General features: G+C 64.1%; 9 protein-coding genes and 1 non-coding gene across 10 annotated transcripts; 4 read left to right on the forward strand and 6 right to left on the reverse strand.

Moving 5' to 3' along the window:
- Window positions 1-20: 20 nt before the first annotated feature.
- On the reverse strand, window positions 21-1,729 carry Q8F55_005356 (uncharacterized protein; the record flags this gene model as incomplete). The annotated part of the gene is made up of 5 exons (XM_069353846.1): window positions 21-643; window positions 695-1,301; window positions 1,382-1,435; window positions 1,474-1,551; window positions 1,583-1,729. The coding sequence occupies 5 exons, from the start codon at window positions 1,727-1,729 to the stop codon at window positions 21-23; spliced, it is 1,509 nt and encodes a 502-aa protein (XP_069208488.1).
- Window positions 1,730-2,153: 424 nt separating this feature from the next.
- FMO1_2 (monooxygenase) lies at window positions 2,154-3,775 on the reverse strand (the record flags this gene model as incomplete). The annotated part of the gene is made up of 6 exons (XM_069353847.1): window positions 2,154-2,261; window positions 2,299-2,483; window positions 2,529-3,256; window positions 3,292-3,390; window positions 3,425-3,464; window positions 3,502-3,775. The coding sequence occupies 6 exons, from the start codon at window positions 3,773-3,775 to the stop codon at window positions 2,154-2,156; spliced, it is 1,434 nt and encodes a 477-aa protein (XP_069208489.1).
- Window positions 3,776-4,257: 482 nt separating this feature from the next.
- On the forward strand, window positions 4,258-5,055 carry Q8F55_005358 (uncharacterized protein; the record flags this gene model as incomplete). The annotated part of the gene is made up of 4 exons (XM_069353848.1): window positions 4,258-4,299; window positions 4,341-4,843; window positions 4,882-4,887; window positions 4,947-5,055. The coding sequence occupies 4 exons, from the start codon at window positions 4,258-4,260 to the stop codon at window positions 5,053-5,055; spliced, it is 660 nt and encodes a 219-aa protein (XP_069208490.1).
- Window positions 5,056-5,369: 314 nt separating this feature from the next.
- Window positions 5,370-6,859, forward strand: Q8F55_005359 (uncharacterized protein; the record flags this gene model as incomplete). The annotated part of the gene is made up of 9 exons (XM_069353849.1): window positions 5,370-5,476; window positions 5,572-5,624; window positions 5,660-5,771; window positions 5,840-5,912; window positions 6,007-6,045; window positions 6,082-6,104; window positions 6,139-6,493; window positions 6,529-6,618; window positions 6,719-6,859. 9 exons carry the CDS (start codon window positions 5,370-5,372, stop codon window positions 6,857-6,859), a joined length of 993 nt encoding a protein of 330 aa, XP_069208491.1.
- Window positions 6,860-7,057: 198 nt separating this feature from the next.
- Q8F55_005360 lies at window positions 7,058-7,143 on the reverse strand. The gene has a single exon. It is a non-coding gene; the product is annotated as a tRNA-Arg (tRNA).
- A 194-nt stretch (window positions 7,144-7,337) lies between these two features.
- Window positions 7,338-8,355, reverse strand: Q8F55_005361 (uncharacterized protein; the record flags this gene model as incomplete). The annotated part of the gene is made up of 3 exons (XM_069353850.1): window positions 7,338-7,735; window positions 7,771-8,190; window positions 8,229-8,355. 3 exons carry the CDS (start codon window positions 8,353-8,355, stop codon window positions 7,338-7,340), a joined length of 945 nt encoding a protein of 314 aa, XP_069208492.1.
- A 608-nt stretch (window positions 8,356-8,963) lies between these two features.
- Q8F55_005362 (uncharacterized protein) lies at window positions 8,964-10,177 on the forward strand (the record flags this gene model as incomplete). Its single annotated transcript, XM_069353851.1, has 5 exons — window positions 8,964-9,190; window positions 9,227-9,343; window positions 9,391-9,489; window positions 9,543-10,080; window positions 10,166-10,177. 5 exons carry the CDS (start codon window positions 8,964-8,966, stop codon window positions 10,175-10,177), a joined length of 993 nt encoding a protein of 330 aa, XP_069208493.1.
- A 512-nt stretch (window positions 10,178-10,689) lies between these two features.
- On the reverse strand, window positions 10,690-11,664 carry Q8F55_005363 (uncharacterized protein; the record flags this gene model as incomplete). The annotated part of the gene is made up of 1 exon (XM_069353852.1): window positions 10,690-11,664. One exon carries the CDS (start codon window positions 11,662-11,664, stop codon window positions 10,690-10,692), a length of 975 nt encoding a protein of 324 aa, XP_069208494.1.
- Window positions 11,665-12,044: 380 nt separating this feature from the next.
- On the forward strand, window positions 12,045-13,874 carry Q8F55_005364 (uncharacterized protein; the record flags this gene model as incomplete). Its single annotated transcript, XM_069353853.1, has 9 exons — window positions 12,045-12,063; window positions 12,108-12,145; window positions 12,195-12,255; window positions 12,294-12,368; window positions 12,421-12,472; window positions 12,516-12,711; window positions 12,763-12,784; window positions 13,296-13,508; window positions 13,546-13,874. The coding sequence occupies 9 exons, from the start codon at window positions 12,045-12,047 to the stop codon at window positions 13,872-13,874; spliced, it is 1,005 nt and encodes a 334-aa protein (XP_069208495.1).
- Window positions 13,875-14,008: 134 nt separating this feature from the next.
- Q8F55_005365 (uncharacterized protein) lies at window positions 14,009-16,171 on the reverse strand (the record flags this gene model as incomplete). Its single annotated transcript, XM_069353854.1, has 15 exons — window positions 14,009-14,161; window positions 14,206-14,431; window positions 14,465-14,512; window positions 14,549-14,601; window positions 14,634-14,705; window positions 14,837-14,875; window positions 14,913-14,963; window positions 15,002-15,096; window positions 15,208-15,274; window positions 15,337-15,393; window positions 15,438-15,609; window positions 15,655-15,793; window positions 15,833-15,847; window positions 15,885-16,037; window positions 16,075-16,171. 15 exons carry the CDS (start codon window positions 16,169-16,171, stop codon window positions 14,009-14,011), a joined length of 1,437 nt encoding a protein of 478 aa, XP_069208496.1.
- Window positions 16,172-16,400: the final 229 nt, after the last annotated feature.

Consider the following 16,400-nt stretch of genomic DNA (forward strand, 5'->3'; position numbering starts at 1 on the left):
GCATGCCGACTACGGAGGGCTCAGTATACCCAGAACCTGAGCGACCTCGAGTCCTCGTCCTTCTCTCCGCGCTTTGCCTTTTCCTCCCTGATCTTGTCGACGCGGCGGAACAAGAAGTAGATGATGACAAAGAGCACGGTGGACGCGGCCATGGCGCCGAGATACACCTTTGCCCCGATGCGCCAGTTGGGCGCCTCGGAGGCGGGGAACGCGGCGATGGGGAGGAATGCGTTCTGGATATAGCTGAACACGGTGCCGGTCGCGAACATCATGGTGCGGACCTCTGGCTCGTCCTGGAGGTATCCCGAGCCCCAGGCGGCAAGCAGCATCGTGCTCGCCGCGCCACAGTAGTTGAGGTACCATCCGGCCATGTACGCGTGGCGCGCTGGCCTGACGACGAGGATGATCTGGGACGCGAGGTTGATGGCGGCGTGCACGAGCAGCCAGGGTAGGCGCTGCCCCGTCCAGTCTGAGGCGAAGGTGAGCAGCAGCTGCGTGACGAGCTGGAGCGCCTGGCCAATGATGGGGAGATAGTTGAGCATGGCGACGGAGTAGCGGGCGTGGCCGTCGGGGAGCTTGAGGGATTTGAGCCAGAGGTTGAAGAAGGTGGCCGGGGTGGTGTTCGAGCCCCACGACCAGGCAACTAGCGAGCGTCAGCGAGCGTAGCGACTGCCTTCCGCGCCAGGCCACTCACTGGCAATGAGCCACAGCGGCCAGAACGTGAGCGCGCGGGCGAAGGTCCTCGGCGTAATCCCGCGCTGCGGGGCGCGGTGGACGCGCGCGTTCCTCCTCAGCGCGATCTCGAGCTCCCTAGGGCCGAGGTACCACCTCGCGAGGGGGTTCGGCCTCTCCGGATACCCGGGGAGCGCGAGGAACGCGACGAGCGCGACGAATATAGTGAGCGTACCGTTGACGATGAAGGCCCAGCGCCAGCCGGAGCGGCCGAGCGCGCCCTCGAGGTGCGTGCTCAGCGCGCCCTGGAGCGCGCCGCTCAGCATCGCGCCGACGGGCTGCGCGCAGTTGAAGAGGGCCATGCGGAAGGCGACCTCGTGGGGGAGGTACCACTGGGAGATGAGCGTGATGTACCCGGGCCAGGCGGACCCCTCGGCCAGGCCGATGAGGAAGCGCAGGCCGTACACTGTGCGGTAGGTGTTCGCGAGGGAGAGGGTGCAGGTCAGCACGCCCCAGACCAGCTCGCAGCCGGGCAGCCAGATGCTGGGGCCGACGTGGCTGATCAGCACGCAGGAGGGGTAGAGCATGACGATGTAGCCTGCGTTGAAGAGGGTCGTGAAGTAGTTGTACTGGGGCGTGAGCGAGCGTGAGCGAGCGCGAGGGCGGCGGCGGGCAGTATGTGATGTGCCACACCCCACGCCGCACTCACCTGGTTGCCGACGATATTGATCTCCTCCTTCATGCCCGACACATACGCGTTGCTCTGCGCTCAGCCCTGCCCACCCTGCTACCCGCACGCACAATGTTCGTCTGGTCGAGGTACTTGAACACGTAGCTCAGCCACGCGATCGAGATGAACACCAGGTCGAGGCGCCACACCTGGGGTCAGCTGGCACACGCCGCAACTCACAAAGTTGCGCTCGGCGCGCCTCTCCTCGGGCGTCAGGTCGTCCTCGCTCAAGAGGACCGGGGGGCCGACCGACGCCGCCGACTTGACCGAGGGGGCCGACTTGGTCGACCCGTCGCGTACCGCGTGCTTCTCATCCGGCGCCGACATGGTTCTTGGGAGAAGCTTGCCCGGCTCCGACGCGCAGCTTAAATGGCCGAGACTGACTGCCGCTGGCAGCCACAACGACTGCCTTGCCCCCGATGGCATCATCCCGGTCGGACACGCCATCACACCCCGCGAGCTCACCATCGCCGCTTGGGGTCGAGGCACAGGAACCGCTAGTGCGTTGCGGCACACCGGCGTTGCCCCGCGCGGCAACGCCCCCCCAGCCAGTCACCGCACATGCATCGGCCGCAGCATGCCGGCGCGCCCCCGACATCGCGCTCTGCGCGGCAGATGGCGTGCTCCTACCCCAGGTTAGTGTGCTCTGGCTAATTTCGGCACTAGGGCGATAAGCCTGGGGCGGCCTTCGGACGATTTGTGCACGCGATCAGTGGCACACCGTCACATCATACAACATACAGCTCTATACTCAGTACCCGAGCACCTCTTTGCGCGTCTTGAGCGCGTCGCGCCGCGCCTCACGGATCTCGTCGGGGATGCGCTTCCATCCGTGGTTCGGCCCACCAGTTTCTCCGCCCTGCGCGTCAGTCAGCCTTGCCTCGCACCGCACCCACCTCGCCGATTGCCAACAGCCAGTTGTCCATGTTGATGTACTCCTGCGGGTAGCCGATGCGGATGTCTCCCGGCTCGGACGACTGCTTGCGCAGGGCCGGCAGCGGCGGGACCTCGGCGTGGGCGAATGAGTAGGCGACCAGCCGCGCAGTGATCTCGCCGAGGGGGAACGGGTTGACGAGGTAGTCTGGGCGCGTTAGCAAGACTCTCGCTGGGGCCACGCCCCACTCACGCAGGTTGATCAGCGCCAGCGTCGGGTCCGGCGCGTAGAACGTCTCGCTTGGGTCCAGGTTGGTGATCGTGTGCCCGCCTGCCTTGGGGATGCCCTTGTCCTTCTCCGCGGGCGACAGTGCGGCCGTCACCGGCTGCGAGTTGAACGGCGGCTGCTCATGGCAGAAGGGGTACGAGAAGAGATAGCCCGTAGCGTAGAAGATGACGTCGACGCCAGTCACCTCGCTTCCGTCGATGAGGTGGATGATCCCACCGTCGATGCGGTCGATCTGCGCGACGACGTTGATCTCCTTGGCCCACTCCAAGTCATCGTCCCACGTTGGGTTCTTGGGGTCCACGAGGCCGTGCAGGCTCTGGTAGATCTTGCGCGTCACCTTCTCGCCCTTGAGCCGCTTCTCGTGGTCGACGACGGCGAGCTCACGCGCAATGTCTGACCCGGACGACTTGGACCCGACAACCAGCACATTCTTCCCCTCGTACTGGAATGGATTGCGCCACCACCGGCTGTGGAACACCTCGCCGGTGAAACTGTCCAGCCCGCGAACGCGTGGGATATACGGCTCGTTGTAGTGCCCATTCGACACGATGATGTGCGACACGAGCTCTGAGCGGCGCTGCCGCGTGATCGTGTTCTCCGTCACCACGGTCCACTTCTCCGCCGGGTCGCTCGTCCCGGGCGTGTGGTACACGGCCAGCACGCGGTGCTGGTACTGGATGATATCGTTGAGTCTGCCGGTCAGCGCGCGCCACTCCTTCCCACCCACCCCTTCTTCGCGGCGTAGTCCTGCAGATAGTGCTTGACCTGGTAGTGCCATGGGAATATCGGTGTGTCCTCGGGGAACGGGTAGTTGTGGAACGCCATTCTGGGGTCAGCCCTCGCTGCATGCGGCGACCTACACCTTGTTGGGCAGGTTCGTCCTCAGGCGGTCGTACACGGCTGCCGTTAGCGCCGATAAGGCATCGTTTCGACCCACCTGACGGCCCGTTGCTCCCCTCGGCGTCGAGCTCCTTGTCTGTCCTCAGCAGCGGCGTCCCGTTCTTGCGCCACTGGATGTGGATGTCGCCCGGGTGCTCTGCATAGTTCCACACGCCACCGGCGGTCGCGCGCCCCTCGTACGCGAGGATCTTGTGTGGCGGGATGCCTGCCTCGAGGAGCTGCTGGACGGCGACGAGGCCGGAGGGCCCGCCGGCGCCGACGATGGCGACGCGCGTCAGTGGTGGGAGGGGGATGGCGGGGGAGTGGCGCATAGTGAGTGGGTGGTGGGGGGAAGAAGCGCACTCGGATCGCGCGTAGTTATATTGTGTCGGATCGGAGGCGGCGATGGCGGCGGTCGTCCTTGTGACCATTGGCGCCTCTCGTTTAAATGCGGCGTTCTCGTCGTCGTCTGCGTGTCCCCCCAGATCGCACAGTGCCCCCGGAATGCCAAGCTTGGTAGTATTCCAGTTTGTCTAGCTAGCACTGGCTGGCACGAATTGCAATGTCGTGGAATGGATTCAAGTCTTGGACGAGTAAGGTCAAGCGGGGTGCCCAAAGCACGCAAGATAACGCGCGCCGCCGCCCGCCAGCGAGGACTTGTGCGATGCGCGATAATAATTCGGACCGGACGACTCCGACGGCCCTGCTTGGCCATTACGCCATCGACAGCGGCGGGCCAGCACCGACAGCGACAGCGACAGCGAGGCAGGTCGAGGCAACAGCGCATGCAGATCAGCGTCCTTCAACCAGCACCATGTCTGAAGACAAGACGATAAAGTACGAGATCTTCTACGGCGTTAGTTGGTGCAGGCTGGATAGCGAGGACTCACCACCCAGGTGTCGAGCCCGTGGGCATGCCTCGGCGCCGGGCAGGCCTATGGCTTTGGACGCAAGTACGGCCTGACGGTCCACCTCCGCCCAATCGTGGTCATCGAGGCCAACGGGGGGATCACGCTGGCCAAGCGGCCACAGGCGCGGCTCGACTACCACGCGCTCGACCTCCGGCGCACGGCAGACAAGCTGGGCATCCCCCTCGTCTCCAAGCCAAAGTACTACCCGCACGGCTCGATCCTGATCGCGGCGCAGGCCATTATCCGGGTACAGCAGGCGCTCGGTGCCGGCGCTGCCAGGGCGATCGCGTTCAGCTGGGCGATCCAGAACTCGCTCTGGCTCGAAGAGGGCAATGTGTACGATGTCGAGCACCTGCGCGGTTTGGCACGCCGCGTCGGGCTGGACGAGGAGCTGGTGCTGTCCGCTGTCGTGGACAAGCGCGAGGAAAAGGCCGACGCCGGCGTCCGCGAGTGGGAGCGAAACCTCGCCGATGCGGAGGAGCTGGGCATGTGAGTCGGCCGAGGGGGAAGCACTGACACCGGCGCAGCTTTGGGTAGGTCGCTAGAGCGCACGTGCATGGAGTGGAGCAGCTCCAACGACTAACAATGGCAGCACGCCCAACTATGTGGTCAACGGCGAGATATTCTGGGGGCGCGATAGACTCGACGACGCCGAGGCGAGGATCCAGGAGCTGCTGGCCAAGGGATACCGGGCTTTGTGAGCCGGGCGAGCCAGGGCGGCGCAGCTGCATGTCTATACTTGGAGCTGGCTACGGATGGGTGAGGGAGGGGGGGAGCATGGATGCATCGAGTGTGGCGAAGATGATACCAAGAGAGAGAGTGATCGCAGCAAACTTTGGACTGCAGTGCAGGCCGACGGGCGGGCGATGACGACCGCGGCGACGAGACGGGGATGGCCGACCGACAAAGACCGGGGGGGCATTGTTGTCGTCGTTTGGACGGTGATAAAATCCACTTTGCATTGCAACCCATCCTCTCTTTGCCTCTCTCTGCACAGCAGGGCACCTATCCCACCATGGTCACCTCTACGACCCCAACCCCAACGCCCACGCCGTTCCGCGCGCCCAAGGACGTCGAGTGCTGGGGCCATCGCGGCGCGTCGGCCTTCCTCCCCGAGAACACGTGGGTAGCGGCGTGGTGGCAACGGCCAGCAGCGAGCTCGATAGCCCGTTCGTTGGCGGCGCCGAGCTCCCCCAGTGCACCGCTGACACCCCCAGCCTCGCGAGCTTCCAGGCCGCGATCAAGGAGGGCGCCGACGGCATCGAGAGCGGTGAGTCTACCTCGTAGGGCCGCCCTCACACCCAGACGTCCACATCACGTCGGACGGCGTCATCCTCATGTTCCACGACCCGACGCTGGACCGCACCACGACTGGCAAGGGCGCCATCAAGACGCAGGCGTGGAAGGACGACATCGAGTGAGTCGGAGGCGCAACCGCGCAACCTGACGACACATTGATGACCGGCGTGTTGACACCAACGACAGGCATGTGCGCACCAAGAAGGAACCAGTGCAGCCCATCCCCCGCTTCGAGGAGCTCATCGACCTCCTCATGAAGGTGAGCTGTCGCTTCATCCACCAGCTGACGCCAGCCCGAGAACCAGCACGTCCTGCTCAACGTGCGTTTCGGGAGGTGACCCAGCTCACCCCAGATCGACTGCAAGATGCAGAATGACCCCGAGGAGATGTTCGTGAGTGCAGCGACGTGGAATCGCGCTGACAAGCAGCCGGCCATGGCCAAGATCATCGAGTGAGTGGCCCTCGTCTGGCTGCGCTTACGCCAGGTCCCACGCCGACTGGGAGACGCTCCTCGCGCCGCGCCTGATCCTCGGCCTGTGGCACCCCGTCTTCATCCGCCCCGCGCTCGCCCACCTCCCCCGCCTGCGCAGATACCACATCGGCCTGTCGCCGTCGCTCGCGCGCACGTACTTCTGGGACTCGTGCGAGGGCTTCTCGCTCAACTTTGCCATGCTCGTCGGCGCCGAGGGGCAGCAGTTCATCGCCGACGCCCGCGCCGCAGGCAAGGAGATCTGCGTCTGGACAGTCAACGACCCGAACGAGATGCGCACGGCTATCGGATGGGGCATCAAGGCTGTCCTCACGGACAAGGTGGCCATTTTCATGGAGCTTAAGAACGAGGTGGGTGACTTGTTGCAGCGGTCCTGACCCACCAGATCATCAAGGACCCGTCCAAGGCTTTGATCCCCGGCATCTATGGCTATCTGTTCGCCTGGTCAAGCTGGCGCTACTACACCACCACTCATGTACTGTTTCGGTATTTGCTGCCATTTGTGCTTCGCTCACGCGGCGGCCCCCTCTTCGTCCCCGCCAAACCCGGCTCGGCACTACCTTCACCACCTCCAGCTCTGGGTGGAGCGCAGTCAACTTGACACGATGCGCACGGCGTGCTACGAGCCCGGCCCGATCGTCAAGGCGGACATCTCGGGATATGAGAGCGTCATCGGCGACGGCTCGGCTGGCCACGAGATCGCGGCGGCGGCGTAGACAGACGCAACATACGAGCGATAGACGAACGCCGCACCGAGAGTGAGCTCCAAGACATCGAGCCACCTGTACATAGACATTATGCATATGTAGGAGAGGGCCTTGGGTGTAAAACGGAAGGAGGCTGGAGCGATCGTCCATGAGGCGAATCATCTGCGACACTCAAAACCAAAAATTGAAGTCTCCTTCAACCGTATTAGGCCACGACGGGGATTGAACCCGCAATCTCATGATTACAAATGTGTTAATCGTAGTCATACGCCTTGCCATTGGGCCACGCGACCGATATTTATGCAAAGGTTCACTTCTATATGAGCGTAGCTTCCGAGTCCCCACTGATCGGCATGATGGTTGTATTGCACTCATTGCACTCTCGTGCCCATCGTCATGCAGTGACCAGCCGTGCCGTAGTGATGGCAGCGGCGCAGTAACTTGCGCACGCCCAATCCAATCAATGAAATACATGCGCCCCACGCCCCTACTTCCTCGAAACAGTCGCCTCGATCAGGCCACTGGGGTCCGGCGCGGGGTAGAACACCTCAGCGCCGCCCTCGTACCCGAGCCCATTGTCGAGCCCAAACGCGCTCAGGTTGACGGGGATGTAATGCTTGTTCGGGAGGGAGTAGTGGATGTCTTTGACGGCCGGGCACGAGACGAGCACGCGCTGCGCCGTGTTGTACAGCGTGGCCTGGACGCTGGCGCTCTCGTCTGTCGCGAAGACCTCGAGCGTGTCGCGCCTGATGGCCTTGCTGATGGCGGGAAAGTCGAGCGCCTTGGCGATCTCGCCGACGCTGTCGGGCGTGAGCGGCGTGTTGGGCGGGAGCGGGATCGACGCGGTGGCCGCTACGCTCGTGGAGAAGAGGCGGTCCTTCACCTCTGGGGGTTAGCTAGTTCCAGGCAGGAAAACGCACCAACGAGCGTGGTCAGCTCGTCGCGCCAGAACTTGTCGAAGGCGCTCCCGCTCGTCTTGAGCACGAGCAGGTCCTTGAGCCCGAGCTTGAGGTCGGCCGTGAGCGCGCCGACCTCGCCCCCGACCACGACGGACACGGTCGTCTTCTCGTCCCCGTCGCGCACAAAGCTCCACTTGTGCTCCTCGCCGCTGACGGCGATCCGGCTCCACCTGTGCGTCGTGAGGTCGATCCACGCCGTGTGGATGTGGTCGTAGCGCGTGACGAAGTGCGCGCCGAGGTGGAGCGCGAAGGCGGCTGGGTCGAGCACGTGCGGGCTCGTCTTGGCGAAGTAGTTGACCGTGTTCTTGACTGTGTCGGTTGGGACGACGACCGAGTTGTCTGCCTTGGTGTACGACACGTCGATGTCGCCGTCGAGCAGGGCTAGGCGTGAGCTGGGGCAGCAGGGGGAAGGGGCCCACCTCGCACAGTGTACTCGATCACGTGGTGCACGTCCTTGCCGTCGACCTTGTCGCGCACGACGCGCGCGACGCGCACCAGGTCCTTGCCGTAGCGGTGCGACGAGATGAAGCCGGGCTGGTCAGACATTGTGGTGAGTGGTGGGTGGTGCAGAACGACAGACTCGGCTGGCGCCTTTATTCAGTGATAGCGGCGCGCTGGTGGGCACTTGCCGCACGGCGCGCCTCGTGTCCCGGTCTCGTCGGACGTCATGAGTGAATGGAGCTGCACCACCCAGCGCATGACGACAGTGGCCAGATACGGGAGATACGAGGCAAGCGGGAGCAGATGGCGGCGGGCAGCGACGCGCGAATGGCAGTTGGCGCCTGCTTTACACCGCTGGCAAGGGCCTGATAATCGCCCGCTGCCTTATGCCTTATCCCGGTCGTTGTCCGAGTCGCGTGGCCGCCATGCATAGTACAGCAGCCCTTACAGCGTCGGGATTATGCACGCCAGATAGTCCGTCGCCGTGGTGGCCCGCAAGTCCGTTATATCCGTCGACGGGGCCGTCAACGGACCCGCTTACCTCGCCTTGAACACGGCACGCGCCATGCAAAAAGGGCTTACGTAAACCAACCACCCGACCGGCTGGGTTGGCGTGTTAGCCGAAGTCAAACTAGACTGCGTGGAGTGCAAGTCCAAGTCGGTTCGACTTTGACTTTGTCCCCATCTCACATCCAAAAGCCTAGCCCAGCACCATGCTCGCCATCACCCGCCCCCTCCTCGCCCGCACCGCGCGCCCCGTCCTCGGCGCCGCCGCCAGCTCGCGCGTCCTCGCCCTCCACCGCCACCTCTCGTCGGACGCCAAGGACGTCAAGACGGTCACCGTCTTCGGCGCCGGCCTCATGGGCGCCGGCATCGCCCAGGTCGGCGCCCAGGCCGGCTACAAGGTCGTGCTCTCGGACGTGACGGACAAGGCGCTCGAGTGGGTAGACGCATAGTGGGACGAACTGACGCGCAGGAACGGCCTCAACATCATCTCCAAGTCGCTCGCGCGCGTCGCGAAGAAGGCCCAGCCCGACGACATTGAGGGCTACACCAAGAACGTGCTCGCCAACATCTCGACGACGACCGACGCGTGAGTTGGAGCCAGAGCCGGGGGAGGGGGTTAGCTGACGTTGTTAGCGAGAAGGCCGTCGCCGACTCGGACCTCGTCGTCGAGGCCATCATCGAGAGCATCAAGATCAAGCGCGACCTGTTCGGCTTCCTCGACACGAAGGCCAAGTGAGTGGTGCTGACTTGTTCGGCGCACGACCTGCCGCTGACATCCGCTACAGGCCCTCGGCCATCTTCGCCTCCAACACGTCGTCGCTCTCCATCACCGAGATTGCCGACGCGACCTCCAAGGAGCGCCAGGCCAACTTTGCCGGTCTCCACTTCTTCAACCCCGTCCCCGCCATGAAGCTCGTCGAGATCATCCGCACCGACGCCACCTCGCAGTCGACGTACGAGGCCCTCCGCGACGTCACCATCAAGATGGGCAAGAAGCCCGTCACGTGCAAGGACACGCCCGGCTTCATTGTCAACCGTCTCCTCGTCCCCTACATGCTCGAGGCTATCCGCCTCGTCGAGCGTGGCGAGGCCACCCCCGAGGACGTCGACACGGCCATGGAGCTCGGCGCCGGCTACCCCATGGGCCCCTTCAAGCTCCTCGACTTTGTCGGCCTCGACACGACGTCGTACATCTCCGAGGGCTGGCACAAGAACGCCGGCGAGACCGGCCTCCCCCCTACCCTTGTTGAGACCCCCGAGCTGTTGTCCAAGCTCGTTGGCGAGGGCCGCCTCGGCCGCAAGAACGGCAAGGGCTTCTACGACGTGAGTTGGGAAGGCGAGCAGCGCGCGCAGCGAGGCGCGAGCTGGAGCCGGGCGTGCGGTAGTAACGTAACGCTGACAATCGCAGTACACCAAGTAAAAGAGAGAACGCTTCGTAGCATATGCACCATGCAGGATTGTAGCCAGCTGGTGGTGGTGCCACTGACATGGGATGGTGCCACTGACGTGTGGGCGTTGAGTGAAGGGGTGACTGAACGTGACTCACCGAGAACTCACCCCATGCGGCTGGCCTTTCCGGGGATTGAACCAACTCGCCCCACCCCGCCCGTGCCATACGATGCATGCTAAACCTCTCTACACGACGCGGTGGGGACGAGGGAATAGGCGTGATTATCCACAAATTGTGAAAGAGTCAGAGACGAGACGATAACCAGAGGAGGCCACGGAGGGCAGAGTCGGTGCGACGGAGCGGATCTAGTGACAGGGGGTAACAGGGTGGTGTGGTGTGGATGGAGGTGCTACAGTGATGCGGGGTACAAATACAATACGCAAAGCCCAATGATGATGAAGCGAAGACGGTGGTGGGCACCGTGGCGCCGCCTGTGAGACAATACGCAACAGCCGCGGCGCGCGCGACTACTCGGGCTGCGCCTACCCGAGACCCCAGCTGCCCGAGCCGCTCTTCTGCGCCTCGCGCGCGGCGTTGTGCGCGAGGAGCTTTGCGAGGCCCGACTTTTTTATCTTGCGCTTCTTGGCGGGCGGCGAGATGGGCAGCTGCGCGGTCGGGCTGGCGCCGTTCGGCGCCGGCGGCGGCACGACCGGGGGCTTGGGGTACGTCGGCGTGTCGGGGTGCGACGTGGGGAGGTGGGCTAGGCTCGGGGTGCGCGTGAGCGGTGGTGCGCGGGCTACGCCAGGCGCGTCGCCGTTGGCAGCTGCCACTTGAGCGAGCTCGTCCGTGCGCTGGTCGTGCGAGTCGACGCTGGCTGAGTCATCCGCCGCGGGAGCCGCCACCGGGACGCTGGGCGGCGCAGCCTGCACCTCTGCAGCGAGGGCCGAGGCGCGCCGCGTCCGCGCCACCGTCCGCGCCGGCACGAACGGGGGCGGGGTGGGAGTCGGGCGCCGGAACTTCTCTCCGCAGGCGGTGCAGCGCGGGTTCTTGCGCCTCCTCTGCGGTGCGAGGGCTGGCGGGGTGGCCGGCGGCGCCGGCGGGCGAGCAAGCGCAGCGAGCGTGACGTGGAGCTCGTGCTCAAACTCGTCCTTTGGCAGCTCGTCGAGCAGCGCCGACGCCGGCCGCTTTTTGCTATTGCCCCCCTTTGGCGTGTTGGCGCCACTGAGGCTCATGCCGGGCTCGGCGCCGCCCTGCCCCTCGCGCAGGGCGCCGCAGCGCCCGCACCACAGGCTCCACGCGATCCCGATGCTCCGCAGCGACGAGAGCAGGCGGAGACGCGCCTCGCACAGGTAGTTTACTGCCGGGAGTGGCGTGGCCAGCAGCGCGCAGTCGAGCGTGGGGGGCACGGTCGGGTCGGTGGCGAACGCGGCGACCATGGCTGCGGCGGGGCACGCTGCCGGGCTGCGCGGCGCGAGGTCAAAGGTGAACGAGGCGGTTGCCTTGCTGACCATTGCCATGTTGACGCGACCGCAAGCCGACTTTGGCTAGTCGGATGGGGCCCGTGGGGAATGGGGAGGGGGAGGGGGGAGGAGGAGGAACGGCGGGAGGGATGAGGTGGAGGAGGGAACGGCGGGGGGATGGGAATTGAATCACGACAGCGGTGTGGGGTGGCGAAAAGTGCCGCCCACATGTTTAGGGGGGAGGGGGAGATAAAGAGGTGAGTCAGGCGCACGTGGCTGCCATGTGGGGGCCATATTTCCCGCCAAGGCCACCCTGGCCGTGCTGCGCGCTGTGCGCTTTGGCTCTTCTTCGTCGCGTCGTCGTTCGATTTCAACAACGACCCGACGACGACAACACCGACAGACACTTGTTGCTACAGCGACTGACATTGCCCAGCATGCCTAAAGGGTGGTTCAGTGGGTAGCATAACCTCATGGACTACCCACGACTGACACGCCAGACCTGGACAACCAGAGCGAGGAGAGCATCTTCAACAATGTGGGTGTTGCGCTGACCCGCCGAAAGTCTCCCAGCTCACACTCTGCAGGAGAAGCCCCAGTTCGACCTCGGCCTGACGCGCATGCAGCGTCTGTACGCCTTTATCGGATGTAGGTAGACCGCCGCAGAACGCCGCTAACCTACGCAGGCTTCGCTGCCGGCTTTCTGCTCTCCATCCTCGGTGCCGTCTTCCTTATCATCGGCCTGGCAGGAGCATTTGCAAGTGCGTAGCGGGGAGGCGGTGGTGTTGAAGCAGGCCCGTACTAACCCCCCAGTGCTCTTTGGAATCGGCGCGATTGTCAGTCTGCTCGGCACCGGCTTCCTCATGTACGTGGCCTCCGCAGCACCGCAGCACCACTGACCCCCGCAGCGGCTTTGGGCGCCAGCTCAAGCTCATGTTCAAGCCCGTGCGCATCGCCGCGACGATTATCATGTTCCTCGCGCTTGCCATGGTGTTCGTGTCGGCCTTCCTCCTCAAGCCGGCGTTCCTGTGCATCATCTTCGTCATTATCGAATACTGCGCAATGACGTGGTACTCGCTGTCATATATCCCGTACGCGCGTTCGGTGAGTCGTGGTGGCGTGGTGGCGCTAGCAGGGCCGAGCTAACCCCGCTAGGCTGTCAAGAACCTCGTCTCGAGTGCAGTGTAGTGTTATGTATGATGTATCGGGCACGCGGGCGGGCCGCGGGCGGCGGGCAGCGAGCGCCGCGAGCTGTGCGCCATTGTGGCGAGAGGCTGACTTGCGCCGGCGAACGAGGCACGGCGGCACGCGCCGTTGCGACGTCGCGCGCGTCGGCGTCGTCAAGCTGCGACTAACGGCAGTAGTTCGCAGGCAGTGCTGTCTCAAGTCGACCCGAGGCTACAAACTTTTTTTTTTTGTGCTTATGACGCGTTTTGCTCACGACAGCGGCGAGGGGAAACACCGCAACACTGCTTTGGCCGGCTGTTTCAGGGCGACGAGTTGCTTGGCACGGCAACTTGGTTCAGTCTCGTGACGTTGAAATCGGGCAACTCAGGCGCTATAAGTAGCGAGCATGGCGAGCGCCATCGACCCCGCCACCACAAACCGACCACACTTAGACACCATGCCCGCATCCGAAAAGGCCCTGGCCCGTACGTTGTCCCCCCAGCGCCGCTAGCTCACCCCAGTCGCCCTCAGCGACAGGCAGTACTTCTCCGGCGAGCCGAGCAGCTACCGCCCGGCGCGCCTGAGCCGCCGCGACCGGCTGCACGGGTTCTGGTGGATCTGGGGCGGCTCCGCGGCGCTCAGCTTCATCGGCACTGTGCTGTGCCTCCTGGCGTACACGCAGAACGAGGGGTTCGAGGGGACCAACCGCCAGGTCGGGATGGCCATGTGGCTCAGTAAGCCGCTCGACAGGACGCCAGCTGACGACCGCAGCCTGCCCCATCGTCCTCGGCATCCCCTGCTTCATCGTCGAGTCGGGCTTCACGTGCGCCTTCCGCCGCCAGTTCCGCCTCCTCGCTAGGCCCAAGCACCTCGTCCCCTTCCTCGCTACGGTCGCGTCTTGGGCCATGTGTATCTTCCTCATCGCGTACGGCGACGACTGGGCCTACGGCCTCAATAGGCGCGACTACCTCCGCGCCCTGTACCCCGTGTTCTGGGCCGCCTTCTACGCCGCCCAGCTGTGGTACAATGCGTCGTTTGCGTCCCCGCTCGGATCCTTCTTCGGCCGCCGCGACAAGACAGTCGAGAGCATCGCCGCCTGAGCGGCGCACTGCATTGCAGAACCACTACGCAGAACCACAACCGCGCTTCTATAATCACTCCTTCTAGTACACCCTACACTGCCTATAACTATACAGCCTTAACCGCCCCTATAATCCTAATGTATAGCCACTGCCTACTTCTCCTCCAGCTCGCCCACGACCGTGGTCTTGAACTTGCGCGCCGGGACGCGCCGCTCGAACAAAATGTCGAGCTCGCGCCACGAGCGGTCCTTGGCCTCCGGGAGGCGGAAGTACGTCCACACGAGCGCGCAAACGCAGGTGCCGAGCTGCAGCGTCAGTTCTGTTGTAGGCGCAGCTCAACGCAACTGACCCAGAGGAACGCCGACTTGCCCTTCCAGTTCCACGCCGTCGGGTTGAGCGAGTACGCGTTGATGATGCCCGCAGCAATCGCCGACTGGTAGAAGATACGCGCGAGGCCGACCGACTTAGCACGGAGCCGCGTCGAGCTCATCTCCCCGACGATCGGGTACGCGATGACGGTGACGGCGAGGTCCCAGACGAACACCCAGACCATGATCAGGCCGCCTTGGGCCCACCTGGCGTCAGCTTCGGACAAGGCAGGAGCTCACTTGGACGCCGTGTGCTGGCTGGTGGCGGAGAGGATACGGACGAGGAGTCTGATGGGTCAGAATTATCCAGCTCCAGTTACCCACATGATGCCGTCGACGCTCAGCCCGAAGAGGTACAGCTGCCGCCGGCCAAAGTACTGCTGTCAGCCATGCCCCACCCAGCACGCACAATCATGGCGACCCACGAGCCGAGCGTGCCCAGCATCGCGAGCATGCGCAGCCCGATGGTGAGCCCGAACGCCTGGGACGTGGTCATGCCCGCTGTGTTGGTGAGCATGACTCGAAACATGGCACCAACCCTGCTGGAAGAAGTACTCGGGGTGGCTCGCGAAAGAGGACCCAGAAAACACGATACACCCCCAGCCGACACACGATCTCGGTGCGGCGGAGGGTGGGGCGCTTGAAGCATTCCTGGGTGTGAGCTGAAGTGTCGGAGACAGGAGCTCACAAGGTAGCTCGTCCCGGCCGTCGTCTCCTTCTCGATCTCGTTGGTGCGCACCTGGGGTCAGGTGGATCGCTGAGCACGTTGACACCTACCATCATGGCGACAGTCTCAGAGGGCGAGACGCCATCCACCCCGCCCGCGAGACGGTCGACGGCGCGCTCGGCCCCGGCCAGCCGGCCCTTGCGGACTAGGAGCCGGCGACTCGGGGGCAAAGCTCACGATGAGGAAGATGGGCAGCGGCCACACCCACCGCACGACGAAGGGGATCTGGTGGGTGAGTTCGACCGGAGGCACGCACCCACCTTGGGAGCCCACTCGTCACTCCGAGGCAGAGTCACGCCGTACACGACCATCGAGGCGATGAACTGGCCAATGAGCCATGAGAATGTACCTGGCGGGTTAGAGCCTTCCTAGACCAGCAACCCACGTCGTGAGATACGCGCGCAGCTTGATGGGGGTCATCGGTAGCGTACGAGACGGCCGACTGAGGGGTGAGCTGAGTTCATGAGCACCAAACAGCACACCCACAGTTGAGAACGCGCCCCATGCAAACCCGCGGAGAAACTCGCCGATGAAGAACACCTCCACCGACGGCGCGAAGAAGACAATGAAGATGAAGGCCGTGACGAGCACAAGACAGGCTTGGAGGGTACGCCGGTATCCCCACCTGTCTTGGCAATACGACGTGATGAGGATGCCACTGGAGCGTCAGCTAACTTGCGAAAGTAATCGACAGCCGACGCACAGAACCGCGCCGACGCTCGGCGCCTGCCCGATGGCCGACTGCCACGCCGGCGTGAGCTGAAATCCCTTGGTCCCGCCGGCGCCGGCGCCGTAGCCGTACTTCTTCCTGAACGCGGGGGTCGCGATGGAAGCGTTGATCACTGGTGGGTCAGCTGCCAAAGTGGGTACGCGTCACCCACGAGAAAGGTCGTAGCCTGTCCCGGTCAGCTTCAGCATTCTGTCGCCACCCACCCTCCATGATTAGCGCGAGCGAGATGCCCATCGACCAGCCGACGGCGCCGCGGTACACCCGCAGCGCGGTCCACAGCGTCATGTCCTTCTCGGACTTCTCGGCCGCCACAGCGGCGCGGAGGTCGTCGGCGCCGTGGTGGAGTGGGGGCGATTCTGGCGTCAGCTATCGGCCGTCATCGATTCAGCTCACCGAGGTCGTCACCCTCCTTCGCGCTGAGGACTGGCGACTGCGGGGCGCCATCACGGAGGAGGACAGCTACTGCGGCGTCATTCTTGTGGTGGCTCATCGTGCTGGCGTGTGGATGACCCGAGGAAGGGCATCAGCGGGTATTTGTATGCACACACGCCAAGGCCAGCATTCAACATGTGTACCCTGTCTTCGAGATGGCAGACAATGAACGTGCCACTGTTGGGCGACATCCTAGACGTTTCAGTACATGGTACTGATGGTGAGGAGGAGGAAGATGAAACGTGACGTCGGCCGGAAAGATTGTGGTACATTTATCGCGATAGCGC

Source organism: Vanrija albida (genome assembly GCF_041260175.1).
Source record: "Vanrija albida strain AlHP1 chromosome Unknown contig_4, whole genome shotgun sequence".
Lineage (NCBI taxonomy): Eukaryota > Fungi > Basidiomycota > Tremellomycetes > Trichosporonales > Trichosporonaceae > Vanrija > Vanrija albida.